The sequence below is a fragment of the Bombus pyrosoma genome, linkage group LG13 (genome assembly GCF_014825855.1).
Source record: "Bombus pyrosoma isolate SC7728 linkage group LG13, ASM1482585v1, whole genome shotgun sequence".
Classification (NCBI taxonomy): Eukaryota; Metazoa; Arthropoda; class Insecta; order Hymenoptera; family Apidae; genus Bombus; species Bombus pyrosoma.
The window spans coordinates 2,179,268-2,195,766 of NC_057782.1; the positions used below are offsets into that span (position 1 = coordinate 2,179,268).

Consider the following 16,499-nt stretch of genomic DNA (forward strand, 5'->3'; position numbering starts at 1 on the left):
GATTGTTTTCTCTGATGAACACAGGAAAATTTTATGTAGACTGAACAATATATATTGGTATGGCATTTCATATTGAAAAAATGAAAATAAAATTGTTTAGTCGTTTATTGCTTTTGTGTTTCAAATTCTAAGCGAATAAAACAAAAAGTCTGTAAAGAAAATTAAATTGCATCAAATACGTTTTCCGTGATTATTGTTATGGGAATTTATGACGAAAGAAACTGAAGAACTCATCACTCTAACAAGATTTCCTTTTAAGATTCCTTGTAATTATTTGAAGTTTATTCGTTATATGTATAATTCTGCGACACTTATGAAATTACTTTATTAATTTGAATACATTTGTAACACACGTTTTATATCTTTTTATAATGAGAAAATTTCAACTAATTCAAAGATAATTGCATATACAGTGTTGTAATTTATAAACTATTTACCAACTGTTTAATATAAATAATTATAACATCATCCAGTTTGGATATATTTCAGTTATTGGTCATATCATAGCTAGTGAAAATGCGAATGTTCATACAAATTCATATTTTTATGAACACAATTTAAAAAATAGAATCTAACCAGAGATTTATATCATCCATCAAATATTATAATGAATACTATACTTTGAATATATTATATATTTGTATATATTATGTGCAACGTTCACGGTTTAATTACAGCTTCTTTTCGCAATAAAGATTATATTTCGTAATGATATTTTGTTGAAATTTGATGATTTGTACATCAAAAGTCTCAAATATTCATCGGCATACTGCAAATTTTTATGCATTCATATTCAGAGACTGGAAAATATACAGAACGCACATGACATGCACAAATATATAAAATACCTAAAATAAAATACATACTATGATATTTAGTAAGTAATACAATTCTCTACCCAGGTTTCATTTCTTTTAACTATATTCATAGGAATATGAGTTTGCATACCTAAATGCTATCATGCTATACATACACAATAACATGTATTTAAACACTTGAGTATTAACAGAAATCTGTGCAAAAGTTTGATATAAAAATTCCTTTGCTTACATCGAATGCATTTTGTACATTCATTTTACATATTCGGTTAGCTTAATGTCCCTTCATGAATGATACATGTGCTTTTTACGGTGAATACAAATCGGTGCTTGATTTCGTCCCCATTCTATTCTCGGCAACGCTTCGTTAACAATGCATTTTAAATTTATCGACCATTCGAAGCTCCAAAATGGACGATACACACATTTCAACGACTTATGACACTCTTTAAGAGGCAAATTTTATTTTTCAAATAATGTTTTCTACCGTTCATGAAATTATTGTTTAATAATCATTAAAAACTGTTCCAAAAATATGAAAATCTTAAAAAATTATAACAACTCCTGTGATGTTGACAGATTACTATTTACTACTTGTTTTTTCTGACACATCCCAGATAACTTTGCTGTTTCGAGGCTCTGCGCTAAGTGCCATGCAGTCATTCGGTACATGGCCAATCTCTGTTCTTTGGCAATGCAACGCCGGGTCGTTTGCCATTAGTAAACTATCTCGCGTATCTACTAAACTTTAGACAGTCGCATATTGACACCTCATAGGGTCTTTTACATTTGCGGCTGGTCGCACACAACTGGCAGTTGCGCGCGACTCTGCAGTTTCCGAGAGACAAACAAAATCTTTGATCATGAAATACTGTTGCAAATGGATTTTTATCAGTGGTGAGATTTGTCCTAATTTTCTATCGAGGCAAAGAAAGGCAAAAATACAAAATTTGAAAATATATGCTGTTTGTCGAAATTACTTTAAAGTTTAGTGCCATTTGAGTGTTTGAGTGCCAGTTTGAATTTTCGTGAATTAATGAAACCGAACAGCATCGACTTTATTCTTTTGAGTGGAACCCATGCATTTCTTAACACAGTAATCGATCTGTTATAGCATTTCCTACAACTTATGGACTTATTTATGCCCAAAAAGTATTAGTGCCTAACAAGCAAAGTTTTGGAAAAGCTGAAGAATATAAATAAAATCATTAAATTTTGTATTTCTCTCAAATATTAACACCCAAACATATGTGTAGTATTACGATAAAAAATTTCCCCTCATGATAATATTAATTATTTATATTAAAATCATTTATAAATTATAACATTATATATTATTATATAACACTATATAGCAGTATAAGTTAATAGCATTATATCGATACAAAGATGCATTGTCACTAACATGCGATTACACACATGTCTTATTTAGTACCATTTACATTATTATTAAAGTACAGTGTGATTACTAGAATTCAGATTGAGACAATGGGAGTTCTTATTATCGGGGTTTTAAAAAATTGAAATCAAAATCTTAATAGATTCATCACCGATCGATTATGAACTGGTAATTTTTTATTTTCATCTGATATATGAGAAACAACGACTATGTAGGATGATCTAATATTTCATTTGATTAAAGCTTATAAACAAATGATAAGTTAATAATTAAAAGCAGTATTTCATATTTTTCTTATGGAACCAGCAGACTCTAAAAAAACTGAACAATAAACAAAAGCTACAAGTTTCTGGTATAAATCATTATCTATTATCACGAACAGTAAAGAGTATGAAAAATTAACATTGCATTATTATAAGCCCTGTATAATGCATAAAATCCTATCCAATATGCGTCGTTTTTGAAAGAAATGCTCAACACACTTGTAGAAAAGAAAAGCTTATCCTCGAATCAGTATTAGGTAAATTTTTATTCCGATAACAGATAACGGATAAGAATAAAGTATAAAGTTCTATTTGCAACTAAGAAATAAATACCCAAACGAATATGAATTATTCGTATAAGTATTTATCACCACGTAAAAACCTATTTCTACAATAAATCATTCGGGCGAATGTTTATTTTTATCACATCGTGAATGAACAAAGTGCCAATATACATAACGCAAACTTGCTTCAAAAGTAACAAAACTAAAAAATCGCATTTTTTGTGTTATCGCTATAAGAATGTTGCAGAAACACAAAATGTTGTTCTTTTATCTTGATAATTTTATCATGATGCTCGACAGCGATTATGATGCTGTTTTTCCTACTTTAAATAAGACTTTAGTCTTTAGAAGACGAAAATAAGTAGTTGGAATGAATAATTTTTAACGATCAGATTTATAGCTTCCAGTTTATAGAAATAGCTGAAATACGAGCAATGATATCGACCATAATATTGTAAATTCTCTTCGATCTTTCTGAACAAACAAGTTATTATTAACGATATATAAAATTGAAATCATCGCACCGCGTTTGAGATATATTTTGATTATTGTTTTTTGTGACTTGATCGGTTTTAAAAAGATAATGATTTGATCTTAAAAGTTAGTTACATTTAAGACAAAGACAAGATTAAAAGAAACTTTTATGAAAAAACAAAGAGATTTTGTAACGATGGTATGTCTTTGCTAAAAGAATAGAAAAATACTATGGAGCGAGGGATGATTCCACTCTTTGTAGAATTTAAATATCTAAATAAATGTCTATTGAAGGTACAAACTTATTGGATGGTCTAACGCGTCCGCGTTGATGTAATTTTTTACTTTAAAAATTATATTATCTAGCGTTACGTCGTTTCTTTAGATTTCAGTTAGATGTATTTCCAATTCGACTATTGTCACTTCAGTCGAATGTAAACGCAAGTGCAAGCAAAAATGATTTTAGTATGTTTAGTATGTTTTGGGCATGCTACCTTTGGTAAATTCAATTTTCGTGGCTAAAAACGAGTGATAAAAAGAATATCAAAATAAGGAGCACACTCTAGGTGATGATGCAAGGTGTGTCACGATTGTTAACTTTTTGTTCAAAATTTAATTTGTGCCATTTTAGACAATATATTTTTGATAATGATGCGATTTATGCTACTTCCGAATAATTACTAGTACGAAGAATTTCCATTATACGAAGATAACAAGAACGATATTTAAGATGTCATTGATAAAAATATATAAACCAAGAAATTATTATGATTTCTGTTATAAAAATACTTACATTTTGTTTTATAAAATACAATTCTTAAGATGTTAAGTTCCATTTTCATTTTTGTAATATAACAAATGATTATTTGCACAATCATTGCATGTATAATTTTAACACGACGAATACTCCTGTTACTCGCTGTATAGATCAAGATTTCGAGAATTTGAATTTAGTCATGTATCATCCCCTTATTTTCACCAGTAACTATGTTTTACGATTAAATAACTTTATTCTCTTCCACAATACGTTTTCGTAACTTGAAAGAATATAACAAATTTGTTGCAATAGCAGATCCGAACCATTATTTTCTGAAAACTTTTCTTTTTTTTTTATTAACGTGGAGGAAATCTGCACGGACACCAAGCCGCTTCTGGGGAAAGCGGCGAGGTAGTGCCGGACTCCAACCGACTAAAACCTCCACGATGACCGTCCCGGCTGCGATCGAGAGTAGACTAGTAGTGGACTAACTTACACTACTATGATTTTCAGGCCTCTAAAAAATAATACGTAAATATTGTTCGGATGAATTGCTCGATTAAAGGAAATTGATTCAGATAATTATGTTGGATAAATATTTATTCGAAAAATTCGAATAATACCTAACTCTCCCTTGGATAATGTCTACTTCGTCTATCATCTTAGCCAACTTTTATCGTCCCTTCTACTTTTTAACCTTATACAGGGTTATATGTGTATAGTAAATTGTAGTAATTGTGTTTAGCTATTTCACCCCTCTTTTCTAGAAACGGGCGTGAAATGATTCCTTATAAAAAGGTAAAAAGAAAATATAAAATAAGATGTTTTCATACATCGCTTAGTTTTCAAGAAAGTCGTTTAAAAATTTGTTCGGTGTACTTAAACTGGGCTAATTACCAACTGGATATGAGAAAACAATTAATAGGATGTTATTCTAGGTACGAAAATAAGTAGAAAATGTGGAATCAAATATTTCCGCTTAAGGCTTCATTTTCAAGACAATAAAGTTTGAATGTGTTTAATTAAGAATTGACTTATTGTTAGAAGATCAGCGTTACAAATTTTGAAATTTATTTCCATCGGAAACAAAGCGTCTTCGCGAAAAATGTTATTCTACGTTTTAAACTTATTTTCACGCGTAGAATATCCTCCTGCCGATTATTTAACCCTGTCCAGTTCGAAATTAACCATAATTAAAATATACTTGATAAATTTTACAACTCAATCTTCTCGAAAACTCAGACTCGGACGAAAAAATGTTATTCTATATTTTATTCTTATTTTTTGGCCACTCCTCGTATATGTTATTCGGCCGCGTCCTTATAAATCACCTTTACAAACTATTTTATTCTTCCAAAACGACCAGTTGATAGTATAGATGATATATTCCTGTAAATTTAGAAATAGCTCAAATACTCCACAAGATGACGCATTGTGATTGAATCAAATATCATTATTTATGAAGCGGGCGACCTCGCCGATTTCAATGATCTTGGAATGTTTTGTCAAGGTCAACATATTATCATCACTCGGCTTTAATTTTCGAGATATTCGCAAAGTTTCTGTTTCGACAACGGTATCATTTTCATAATCGAATATCATGGCTGCAGTGTTTCCAATTTCGAATAATGATAATATAATATAAAGCTTAATATGAATTATGTCTGTCTTATCATTTAATACCTCAATTAATTTCACAGTAGCGTTATCTAATCGATAAGGTTAGCGAATAATTATCTTTTTTTTTAACGTGGAGGAGATCCGCACGGACACCAGGCCGCTTCTGGGGAAAGCGGCGTGGTTGTGCCGGACTCTAACCGACTAAAACCTCCACGATGACCGTCCCGGCTGCGATCGAGGGAGGTCCGGGAAACGATGCGAGCGATACACCGCCCTCCCCCCGCGCACAATACATCCCCTAATGTGCCAGGTTCCCCTACCGGACCGCTTGGCGGCCCCGAGTCGCTGAGCTGCCAGCGCCTAAGTTTGAACCCCACCGGAGGGCGCGGCGGACCTAGCGCGCCTCGCCGGCCGATCCTCTCGAGGTGGGAGTCCCGCACCCTCACCCTCTCCGCAGCCTCTTTCCGAAGCATAGCGAATAATTATCTAAACCAAACCTAACTTATTGATTTCTCTATTGTATGTGAGTAGACATGATCATTGAAAATGACTTAGGTTGGGAAATATAAAAGTAACGTAAATCGGACTGAAGTTTCTTGCGAGTATCTTGAAAAATAAGGTCAAACAACATTAACGCGCATAGGGAAAATTGTTCGAAATTTTTGCCTTGACAACATATTTCAATGAAATACACTGAATACTGAACTCTCTGTTCAAATCGTCGATATTTCCAACGTATAGTGATTAAATGTGTTTGTACGCCACTGCTTTTATTATTGCTTTTATATATTTATTAATTACATCCAATTATAATAAATTTCGTATCATTTAGTAGCACTTATATGATTACAAAAATCTGATGTTATGGAAATGGAACCCGAAAATACGGCCATGTAAATATACCTTTTGCAGCTACTGTATTTAACGACAGAGATGATAGCGTGCATTATCAACATATTCCACGTTCATTCGAATGGAAAGTTATACAAAAGCGTAATGTTAATATGATATTAACCGAGATAATTTATGGACACATTTATCTGTTCCACCTCGATTGTAACCTTTATCGATTTTGGCAAATGAATTCACGAAGGAAATAAAAAAAGGAGGAGAGAACGCGTGCTCAGGGATTATTCAAATATTTGGTAGTCAAGATTTCGTAGCACTGTTGTATTGCGTTCATACGTTTTCCGAAGAAACTACGAACGGTTGTATGGAAAAATAAAGAATATTAAAAAGTCTCAGTGTATGCATGCTTACTCATTGTTAATTACGTACCTACATATACTCCCAACAACACTTGATTTGTGTTGTATAAATGTAATCCATAAGTAGTATACCTAATAGCAGTATGTTGTAATCGTACACTACAATCGTATCACGCTCTTTCTACCTAAACTTTTCACACTGATCCTATGCGAAATTCTTTTTACCAAGATCAATAATAGCAATATTATGTTTAGCGTAGTCCCTTGTAATTTTTCTTACGTATTTAACTCTTAAACATAAATTTTATCGTATCATAATATTCCACTATCTTCTAATAAACAGTAAATCCATTCTTGATTTTTCTATTTCTAATCTCGTAACTAAATTACGTTTCGTCAAGAATAAGCAAGCATTCACCTACTTTTGAGTAATGATATACCTACAATTCATTGTACGTTGAAGATAATATCATTTTCCATCAGTTTAAAAGACTGTAATCAATTGTTTTCTCTGATGAACACAGGAAAATTTTATGTAGACTGAACAATATATATTGGTATGACATTTCATATTGGAAAAATGAAAATAAAATTGTTTAGTCGTTTATTACTTTTGTGTTTCAAATTCTAAGCGAATAAAAAAAAAAAGGTCTGTAAAGAAAATTAAATTGCATTAAATACGTTTTCCGTGATTATTGTTATGGGAATTTATGACGAAAGAAACTGAAGAACTTATCACTCTAACAAGATTTCCTTGTAAGATTACTTGTAATTATTTGAAGTTTATTCGTTATATGTATAATTCTGCAACACTTATAAAATTACTTTATTAATTTGAATACATTTGTAACACACGTTTTATATCTTTTTATAATGAGAAAATTTCAACTAATTCAAAGATAATTGCATATACAGTGTTGTAATTTATAAACTATTTACCAACTATTTAATATAAATAATTATAACATCATTCAGTTTGTATATATTTCACTTATTGGTCATATCACACTGATCCTATGCGAAATTCTTTTTACCAAGATCAATTATAGCCCTGTTTAGCGTAGTCCTTTGTAATGCATATGCGGTTACTGCCCAACTTAGGATAATGGGTAACCTATAACCTTTCGTTGCCTGAAATGTGGCTACTACCAGAGATATTGGAACCATCTGCTGCCATAGTAGCCAGTCTACTGAATAAATAATGTACATACGACGTGATTTCGCTAATTCGTCGAATATTTTTGTGTTTTATCTGTCCACTAATTTTTCTGTTGGGAATGTACTTACCGTTGCACTATCCTCAAACTCAACGGTTAGGGCAACTCGCCTTCGCTCGTATAGTATTCGTCACAAAAGCGTGAATTATTTAATAGGTCGATAAACTTTGTATCGCCTGTTTACCTCATATTAATGATGCGTTTGCAGTGTAAAAATTGATGTCGTAAATTAATTTCTACGGCATTTCTACTGTGATTACACGAAACGCCAATGTCTTTCTGGCATTGAACACTGAATATAGTTACATGATTAGTTACTAAAAATACATTTATGCCACCAGACAAATTTTAGGTTCCTAATGAATCATTCGCAAATTCTCGTAAGAGATCATCGATAATCAACCAGCTTATATGACGCCACTTTCGTTTCTCCTTCAATTCCTTTCTTCTCTCATTCGCTGATGGGTCACAGTAGTGCTTTTCTCAACGGGCAAGGAAAATGCGGAACACAAAATTTTCCGCAATATTCGACGGACGGCGACGCAAGTCTTCGTATAAATCTACTTGGTCATCGTATTATACTTTCATCGGCATAAATCATAACTGGATCTTTCGAATACTCGTTATTAATTGCTTCTTTGTATATTGCATTCAACCTGGGCAAGTGCCGCTTGAATAATTTGCATAAGCAAACTTGACTCGACGGTTGTATTTCTCGATATAAGATTCAACTAGCGATTCACAGGAAACTTTGGACTGCGAATTCGGACATAAATATACTTTTATTGCGAATGTAACATGCTATTAAGTTATAGAAACATCCTTCTGCATCACTGTTCAAAGCATAATGTCGGTGGTCTAATGCAACAGGTTTGTTTCTTATGTACATGCGAGGCTGCACACCCCAAAAGATCTTTTATTTATTAATAAGAGTTAAGAATTGGAATAAATAAGGTATAAATCGAAATAAATTGCCGCCTTTTCAATGACAATAAAAATAATTTTATTTGATTTGGTAGTGTAATATTGATCGCTACGTTACAAAATGTGAAATGAAAAGTATTTAAGAAGTACAGAATATTTTGTATTTTATTTAGACACATGCAACAACGGTTAGAATCATTCATTCGCTTCCTAAACAGCATATTGAATATATTGTAACCTTTCCAATGTATCACTCAACAATTTAATATTTGATCGCATTACATTGCAATATATTGCAACACGGAATCACCAAGTACATGTTTTAGTAGCGGTCAAATTAAAAAACGTTGCTTGTATTCGTGCGGATACAAATTAGGCTCAATGTATTAATAGCGCGCAAATTAATGGAATTATGCGTCCATGAAGCTTGTCACAAATTGAAGATATAGTCGTTACAGTTACTGATGTTATACAATTAGAAATGGAAATAAACCACAGTTTAGCAGTATTTTTAATTTTGCGCCGCCCTCGAAAAAACTGCGATATATTTAATATGCTGTTTAGTAAGATGGTGAATCATCCTAACCGTTGTTGCATGCACGTCTAAATAAAATAGAAATAAACTAGAAATTATTCAATAATTCAGTGGAGAAGAAAGAAGGTACCAATTTAAAATATTTTTTTCTTTTTTTTTTATTTAATAATTTCCATTCACAATTTGTCCAATTTGGACGTTTGGTGAATTTTTATAGCTGTTTGATTATCGTGTGTACCCATCTTCGTGCTTGTTAGGTTATATCCTTTGTGAGATCAGCTGAGTGTTTCCTATTTAAAATATGTCACGAATTGTTAATTTCTTTAATATCGTTCCTTAAACCTGTTGACGCAGGATATTCCAAAGAATCCACACATGTAAAAAAGAATATATAATGTCATTTGAATAAGCAAAGTTGATCTCCATATGTCCTCTATCCTACATCCTGCATCCTACACATGATCGCATAAAATTATATCCCCTTCGATATTGTCACACGCTCAGGAACAGTTATAGGGTAGACAAAACATCCTGCATACCATAGCCATCGAAACAATAACCAGATAGTAACAGAATAGCCGCGTCTCATATGCACCCGACGATAACCCCTCCAGAGTGACTCAAACCTTAGTATAAAAACCTTTCAAATCAGCACTCAGCACCTTTTTGTTATAACACTCTGAACCATTACTCTGTTGGATTAGTACAATAAATTTTACTATTATATCTAAAGTCCGAATTTTTACTATAGTATCGTGGATGAAAGGCCTACGAGATATCGGGCGAACTATAAACAATATCGTGAGAAAGCCGAAGTGCCGACAGACCCAACAATGTATCGTCGGTCCCTCAATCGAATAGTTTCGCGGAAAAGGTCTGCGTGACCCTGGCCACGAGCGTGTAACATCAACCACATCTCAATCCACGTCAGAGACCAGACCACCAAGATGGCAACCAGATGTCTACATATCGTTGCTGCGTACCCTCAATGTTCTTAAGGACCCACCATAAATATTGGGATTTTTATGGTTAAGATCCTTCAGACCAAACAAGCATCTTTTATTTCCAGTGTTCTTTACATTTTTGTCTACTACGGGAAGATACGGGAAAGTTAGATTTTCTCACATTCGGTATCTTTCGTTAGCAACTTTCTTTCAGGGGCGGTTAACATCCTTTCTCACCCACCAACCTAGAAAATTAGCCAATTGACAGCGAAGTCTATTTCCCTCGCTCTCCTAATGAAAACATGTCCTTAACAAATCAGCTCTTTTCGTGTCCTTAGACCCAACCATCACTAGCTTTCCTCCGCCACATCGTCACTAAACTTTACTGATTTTCCATCCTTTGAACAGTCAACATCTCTTTACCGGGTTTCTACCCTTAGATAAGTCGCCTACTTAATTTATATAAAGTTGTTAGAGAAAAGTGTAATTTATACGTGTCAATTCAGTGTATACTCAATTGTGACTATCAAGTGCATAATAAAGTGTAATAAAAAGAAAGTTAATAATTGTACTACGGCTCAACCTTCTTGTTTTTATAATCTGAGCCACAAGTTTACGTGACAAGCGGTTACGGAACACGTGCGTGGTGGGGCTAAGACAACAGACAAAGGAATGCTAAGGGACAAAGTCAGTGTTAGTTGAGAAGTCAGAGTGTGTGAGTTAAGAAGCCAGAGATAGTGTTGCTAGTGTCAGGGTAAATTTTACTCATTATGCGATAAGATAGCAAATCCCAAGCGCCTTATCACGAGCGACCACCGGGGTAGCATCCAGTCACTCTAAACATATGATACATCCGTATGACCAAAGCCTTTCTCCCACTTCAACAAATAAAAGAATATAAATACTCCTCCCAAAACCATCCTAGTCAGTCTGCAGTCCGCATAAGTCCGAACCACCCTGAACTTTAAAGTCTATCGTTGCGAACCGCGAACATCATAAAAGCTTTACCATTTGTTTCATTGTACAAGTGTGTGGAAATAAAGAACTCGATCTCCTATTTTGAGATCGACATTTTTTCTGTCATTCGTTGAATTATTACGCGACACTAGCGTTGTCGAGAGAGTGTGGTCCTCGTGAGAGAGAGCGTTGGATCCGTGGTGACGAGAGTGTAAATTAACTATTTAGTTGTCTAAATTATAGTACGTTGTTGTATATTTCTGCTTAATCCATTTATTGTGAATAAACCAATTGTAGTAAAGATGTTACGTTTGTGAAACGGCAATTTCGTGATTTCTTGTATCATTATACCTGACAAAATTGGCGATCCCTGCCAGGATCCATTCAACGCATCAAGAGGAAACTTCCGCGGGAACTCGATGGATTCTACAGCGAAGGACCACGGTCACCTTCTTGATCAAAAGAAGGATCCACGAAGAATCTCGGTAAGCTGGCTGTCCTAGATTGTCGAAACAGTAGAACCCGAAACACGTTCTGAAGATAACGACTCTTGCCCTGCTGAAAGTGTCGTATCTCTCAACATGAAGCCAACTGACAAGAGTATCGCAAAGCAAAATGAACTAATTGCTACTTTGATTGGACAATTTCAATACCTAACTTACGAGTTTATAAGCTTCAGAAATAGTAACGATGAAAACATTGCAAATATAAAAGAATTTATAGAAACTAACTATAGAAACTGCGCCATAGAAGTACGTAATCTTGCAAAAATTATGGAACTGAAATACGACACCGAAACCGACCAGCCACAAATGAGAAGCCATTTAGAAACAGCTGCCGATAACGTAACAGATAACAAAACTGACGCTTTACGAAGACCACGAACTACGACTAGTAACATTACAATTAGTGCAAGAAATGTCTGCGACGGAGAACGAGGCCTCCAAGCAGAAAAGGTCATACGTGCTGTTGAGACACTACGGGGTCGAGACGACGTAGGTGTTGAAGACTTTATCCTATCAGTCCGCAAAGCACGAGCCAGGTGCAAGGCAAGTGATAGAGATATACTATTAGACCTTATACTCGTGGAAAAGATAACCGGCAACGCGAAGAGAAATATACGATACCTGAAGATTAACTCCTTTGAAGACTTATATTTGTGTCTAAGACAATACGTATCAGCACCAGCCACTATCAGTTATTGCAGGAACAAATTGAAAAATTTAAAGCAAGGAACAAGAGAAAGCGTACAATCTTTCAACTCCAGATTTCGACGACGGTTCAATGAGTTAAATTATGCAGTTCAACACGAATACCGCGTGCCGACTGAACGACGCGTAGCTTTGGATATTGAAGAACGCGAAGCAGTAAAGACATATTTGCTCAATTTGCGATACGAAGTGGGACAGATGTTATTAGCTAGCGATCCGAGAAACCTGAACCTCGCCCAACAACTAGCAGCCGACAGAGAACAATGTTTACGAGAAGCAAATCGTGTTGTCAACTGCCCAAAGAATCAATTTGATAACACTACGCCCGTATCCAAACGAAACGCTACCGATCCACAACCACGAGCTTTCAGCCAACCATCAGGTGGTCGCATGAAACTAAAATGTTTCAAGTGTTCACGAATCGGACACACAGTCGAGATCTGCTACTCTCGAAATTTTCCATTCGCCAACCAAGGAAAGACCCCACCATCAGTAAACCAAACGGAGAATCCAGAAGAAACGTACCGGTTAACTCTACCGGAAGATTATTATTATCAATCGTATTGCAACGAAGAGACGGAGGAAGAGCCAGACTTCTCATTGATACCGGAGCTGGAATAAACCTTATAAAAGAAAAGGCTTCACTGAACGTCCAAACCTTCAGCCCAAAGATTTTCCTAATGGGAAATGACAAACACCTCACCGACAAAAACGTCACTAACGATAAATTAACCCTGGACGAAATTATATTACCATTGCAGAACATTAACAACAAGATAGGACCAGCTCAAACTCCAACTTCAACTCAATACATTGAAGGAAATCCCACGCCAATATGTTTTATCAACACAGGTAAGCAAATCTGTCAATTTCGTGATTTCTTGTGTCTCCTACGTGATAATACCATTCAACTTTTATTTGAAACATCTTTCGTTAAAATCATTACGTGCGCAGTAATCGTTACTATCGCAGCATTGTCACCGGTATCGACTTGACTGGTTTCATTTTTATGGGTCGCATGGGCCGAGTGACCGTTTCAGACATTAATCAGACACTCGAGAAGGCTGCTTTCGTCTCCATAAATTTCCCTGATTTAAAAGGAGACCAAACTTGATATTGTTATAATACTTTATAGCAAATTTTATACATAAATACAGGAAACATTCGATAATTGCACAAAAACCTATGCAAAGATAGAAACGATTCTATTCCTTGAAACTGACATCTTAGACATGCCGAACTAAGTAAACGACAATGCGAGTGAATGAGAAAGAGGCACTGAAAATCAAAGTGTTCAGTAAATATTAAAGGCGCGCGATAAGCTGGTACCTTTAACTCGAAAACCAAACTTTTTTATTTTTGATTTGTGAACAATGAAATTTTTAACAACAAAATTTTTTTTTAATTTTTCTTAAATTTTTCTGACGAAAGGACACCAAACACTTAATACATGATAATTGTATCAATAAGTAATATAATTCTAATGATATATAAAGTTGGGCCATGTTACACTACTCGATCGCGGCGGGCTGTCGAGATCCGCAGTTTTTTTTTTTTTTTAAATAATTTACATTCACAATTTGTCCCATTTGGACATTTGGTGAAATTTTTTAGCTGTTTGATTATCGTGTGGATGGCTGCCCTCAGCGGGGTACCATCTTCGTGTTTGTTAGGTTATATCCTTTGTGAGATTCGCAGTGTATCAGGAAAACCTTCCCTCGAAAATTATCCCATTTTTATAACAATGTCGTGTTTGGTCTCATATTAATCATGAAAACCTGACCAATGTGTTAGTGACATTTTTATTAACAAAAAATTCAAAACAAAAGAGTTTCATTGTTGCATTAGCATTAGTCTCGCCGATACAAAGAGGAAAATGCAATGCGTTCGAGCGATCTGTTCAATGTGTAGTATGCGTGTGATGCGACAAAAATCAAATTTCGGACCGTCCGCACGATAAATACGATGTTGTTACATGGCACGAGTGACACTTAGAACGCATCCATTTAAGATGCGATGCTTGTTTCGTACTGTATTGATAAATTAATTAGGGCTCAAGTATGTCAACTGCTAGACACTACATATCACATCTGATCATTTTAACACGTAACCAGCATTCCTGGCGAACGCGCTCATGTCGAACGTAACAAAGACTAGAAGAAATGAATTAAACTAATTATGAATTAAACATTATTCAAATACAATTAGTGACCATATTAATTCAGTTTCGTTAAGAAAAATATAAAGAAACGATGTATGAAATGCTTACTGTGTGAAGGTGGAACGTTGGAACATCTTCTTTAATACAGTACATGGTTTATCAAAATGGAGACATCTAACGAAATATTGTTTTTTAAAAATTGTACTGTACTGTACTGTAATTGTATTGTATATGTAACACGCGGAACGACGAACTGATACGGATAAAAAAGTAGGAAATTTTGTTTAATAAAAATTAGATTTACATTTTTGTGGAGCAACGGGTTGTACGAAAATAGACATTACGGTATCATTCAATTTTTCTCTGGACAATTTTTTTTCACATCTCTCACGAAATTGGAGATATAATCCGCCCCAATTGGGCGACACATTCTGTATAATATCTCCTCACCATAAGGTTACTGCAATCATTTTCTCGTTTTTCATATTCTTTCTTAATTCTCTCTCTCTCTCTCGGCATAAATTACATAATATTTTTTTATTTGTTCATTGTTATGTTAAAGATTAATGCTGTTTCGTAATATATGAATTTATTATTCTGCGCAAAGTTGAATTTGAAAATGTTACGCGACACAAATATAGTATCGTGGAATAATCATAAAAAAGAATCATTTGTTAGGAGCACGAACTATAGTGCAGATAGAAAGTTTTTTTTATTATTTAATTTTTACTTTACAATTTGTCTAGCTGGACATTCGGTCACTGCAGATAGAAAGTAAAAGTGCTGACGAGCCAGAAAGGATGGGAAATTCCAATGGGCCATGTGGCCCACCGATATGTCCGCAGTCCTTCAGAACTGAAGAAAATAGTCACTTGGAAAAGGGCAGCTAAAAAATTCTATCAAATGTCCAAATTGGACAAATTGTAATTGTAAAGAATTAAATAAAAAAAGAAAAAAAACTTGGAAAAAGCGCACGTAACCATTTTCGGTCATGGACGGCTGCGAAACACGTGCGTATGTTGTGAATACGAAAACTGTGACAAAGGAATGTTTTGGGGGAGAAAGTTAGTTGCGAGTTACTTGGGAGTTAGTTGCGAGTCATGAGTTGTTAGTTGTCACTCAGAAATTAACTAGTTGTACTAATTTAATTGTTTTAGTTGTATTACACTACTACATTAAGAAATAGCTCTAAGTTAAAAACCGTAGTTTTCTGTATCAATCATTGTAAATAAATCTATAAAATAAATAAGTCACTATACCAATAACTTTACATTACTAGATACCCTCATTTTAAAAAATAGAAATGATCTAAAGAGTTTTGATGCTGTTTCAGCGGCCTGGATTATCATACTTGATATCACAGGTAGATGTTGCGCCAACATTACAGTTAGCTTCCTCGTCAGTGATGATACTGGCGAGAGTATTGTTGAGATATGTATAATTTTCTGTGCTGGACTAGGTTAAATAACTATTTCAATATTAATTAAAAGTGTAAATTTTGTGTTCCTATAACATTATTTCGGCTTCAAAGATCCAAAATTTTCAACAAGTATAAACTCTCGACTACACCCATAAAATGCAATAACAAATTTTGGCTTCAGAATGATTCAGAAGAAGATGAAGACACTGAAAATATAATTATAGCTTGTATCACTTCTACGTCGGATAATTGAAAGACGGGATAACCAAGATACCAGTTAATTAAAATCGTTGATAATTGGATTCCG

General features: G+C 34.2%; 1 protein-coding gene across 1 annotated transcript; it reads left to right on the plus strand.

Annotated features, from left to right (window-relative positions):
- The first annotated feature begins 11,369 nt into the window (after positions 1 to 11,369).
- LOC122574474 lies at positions 11,370 to 16,030 on the plus strand. The gene is made up of 2 exons (XM_043742127.1): positions 11,370 to 13,463; positions 15,519 to 16,030. The coding sequence occupies exon 1, from the start codon at positions 11,982 to 11,984 to the stop codon at positions 13,230 to 13,232; it is 1,251 nt and encodes a 416-aa protein (XP_043598062.1). The 5' UTR covers positions 11,370 to 11,981; the 3' UTR covers positions 13,233 to 13,463; positions 15,519 to 16,030.
- Positions 16,031 to 16,499: the final 469 nt, after the last annotated feature.

Excerpts from the sequence above, each read along its gene's own strand:
- LOC122574474 (XM_043742127.1), top strand. The coding sequence starts at position 11,982 with ATGAAGCCAACTGACAAGAGTATCGCAAAGCAAAATGAACTAATTGCT.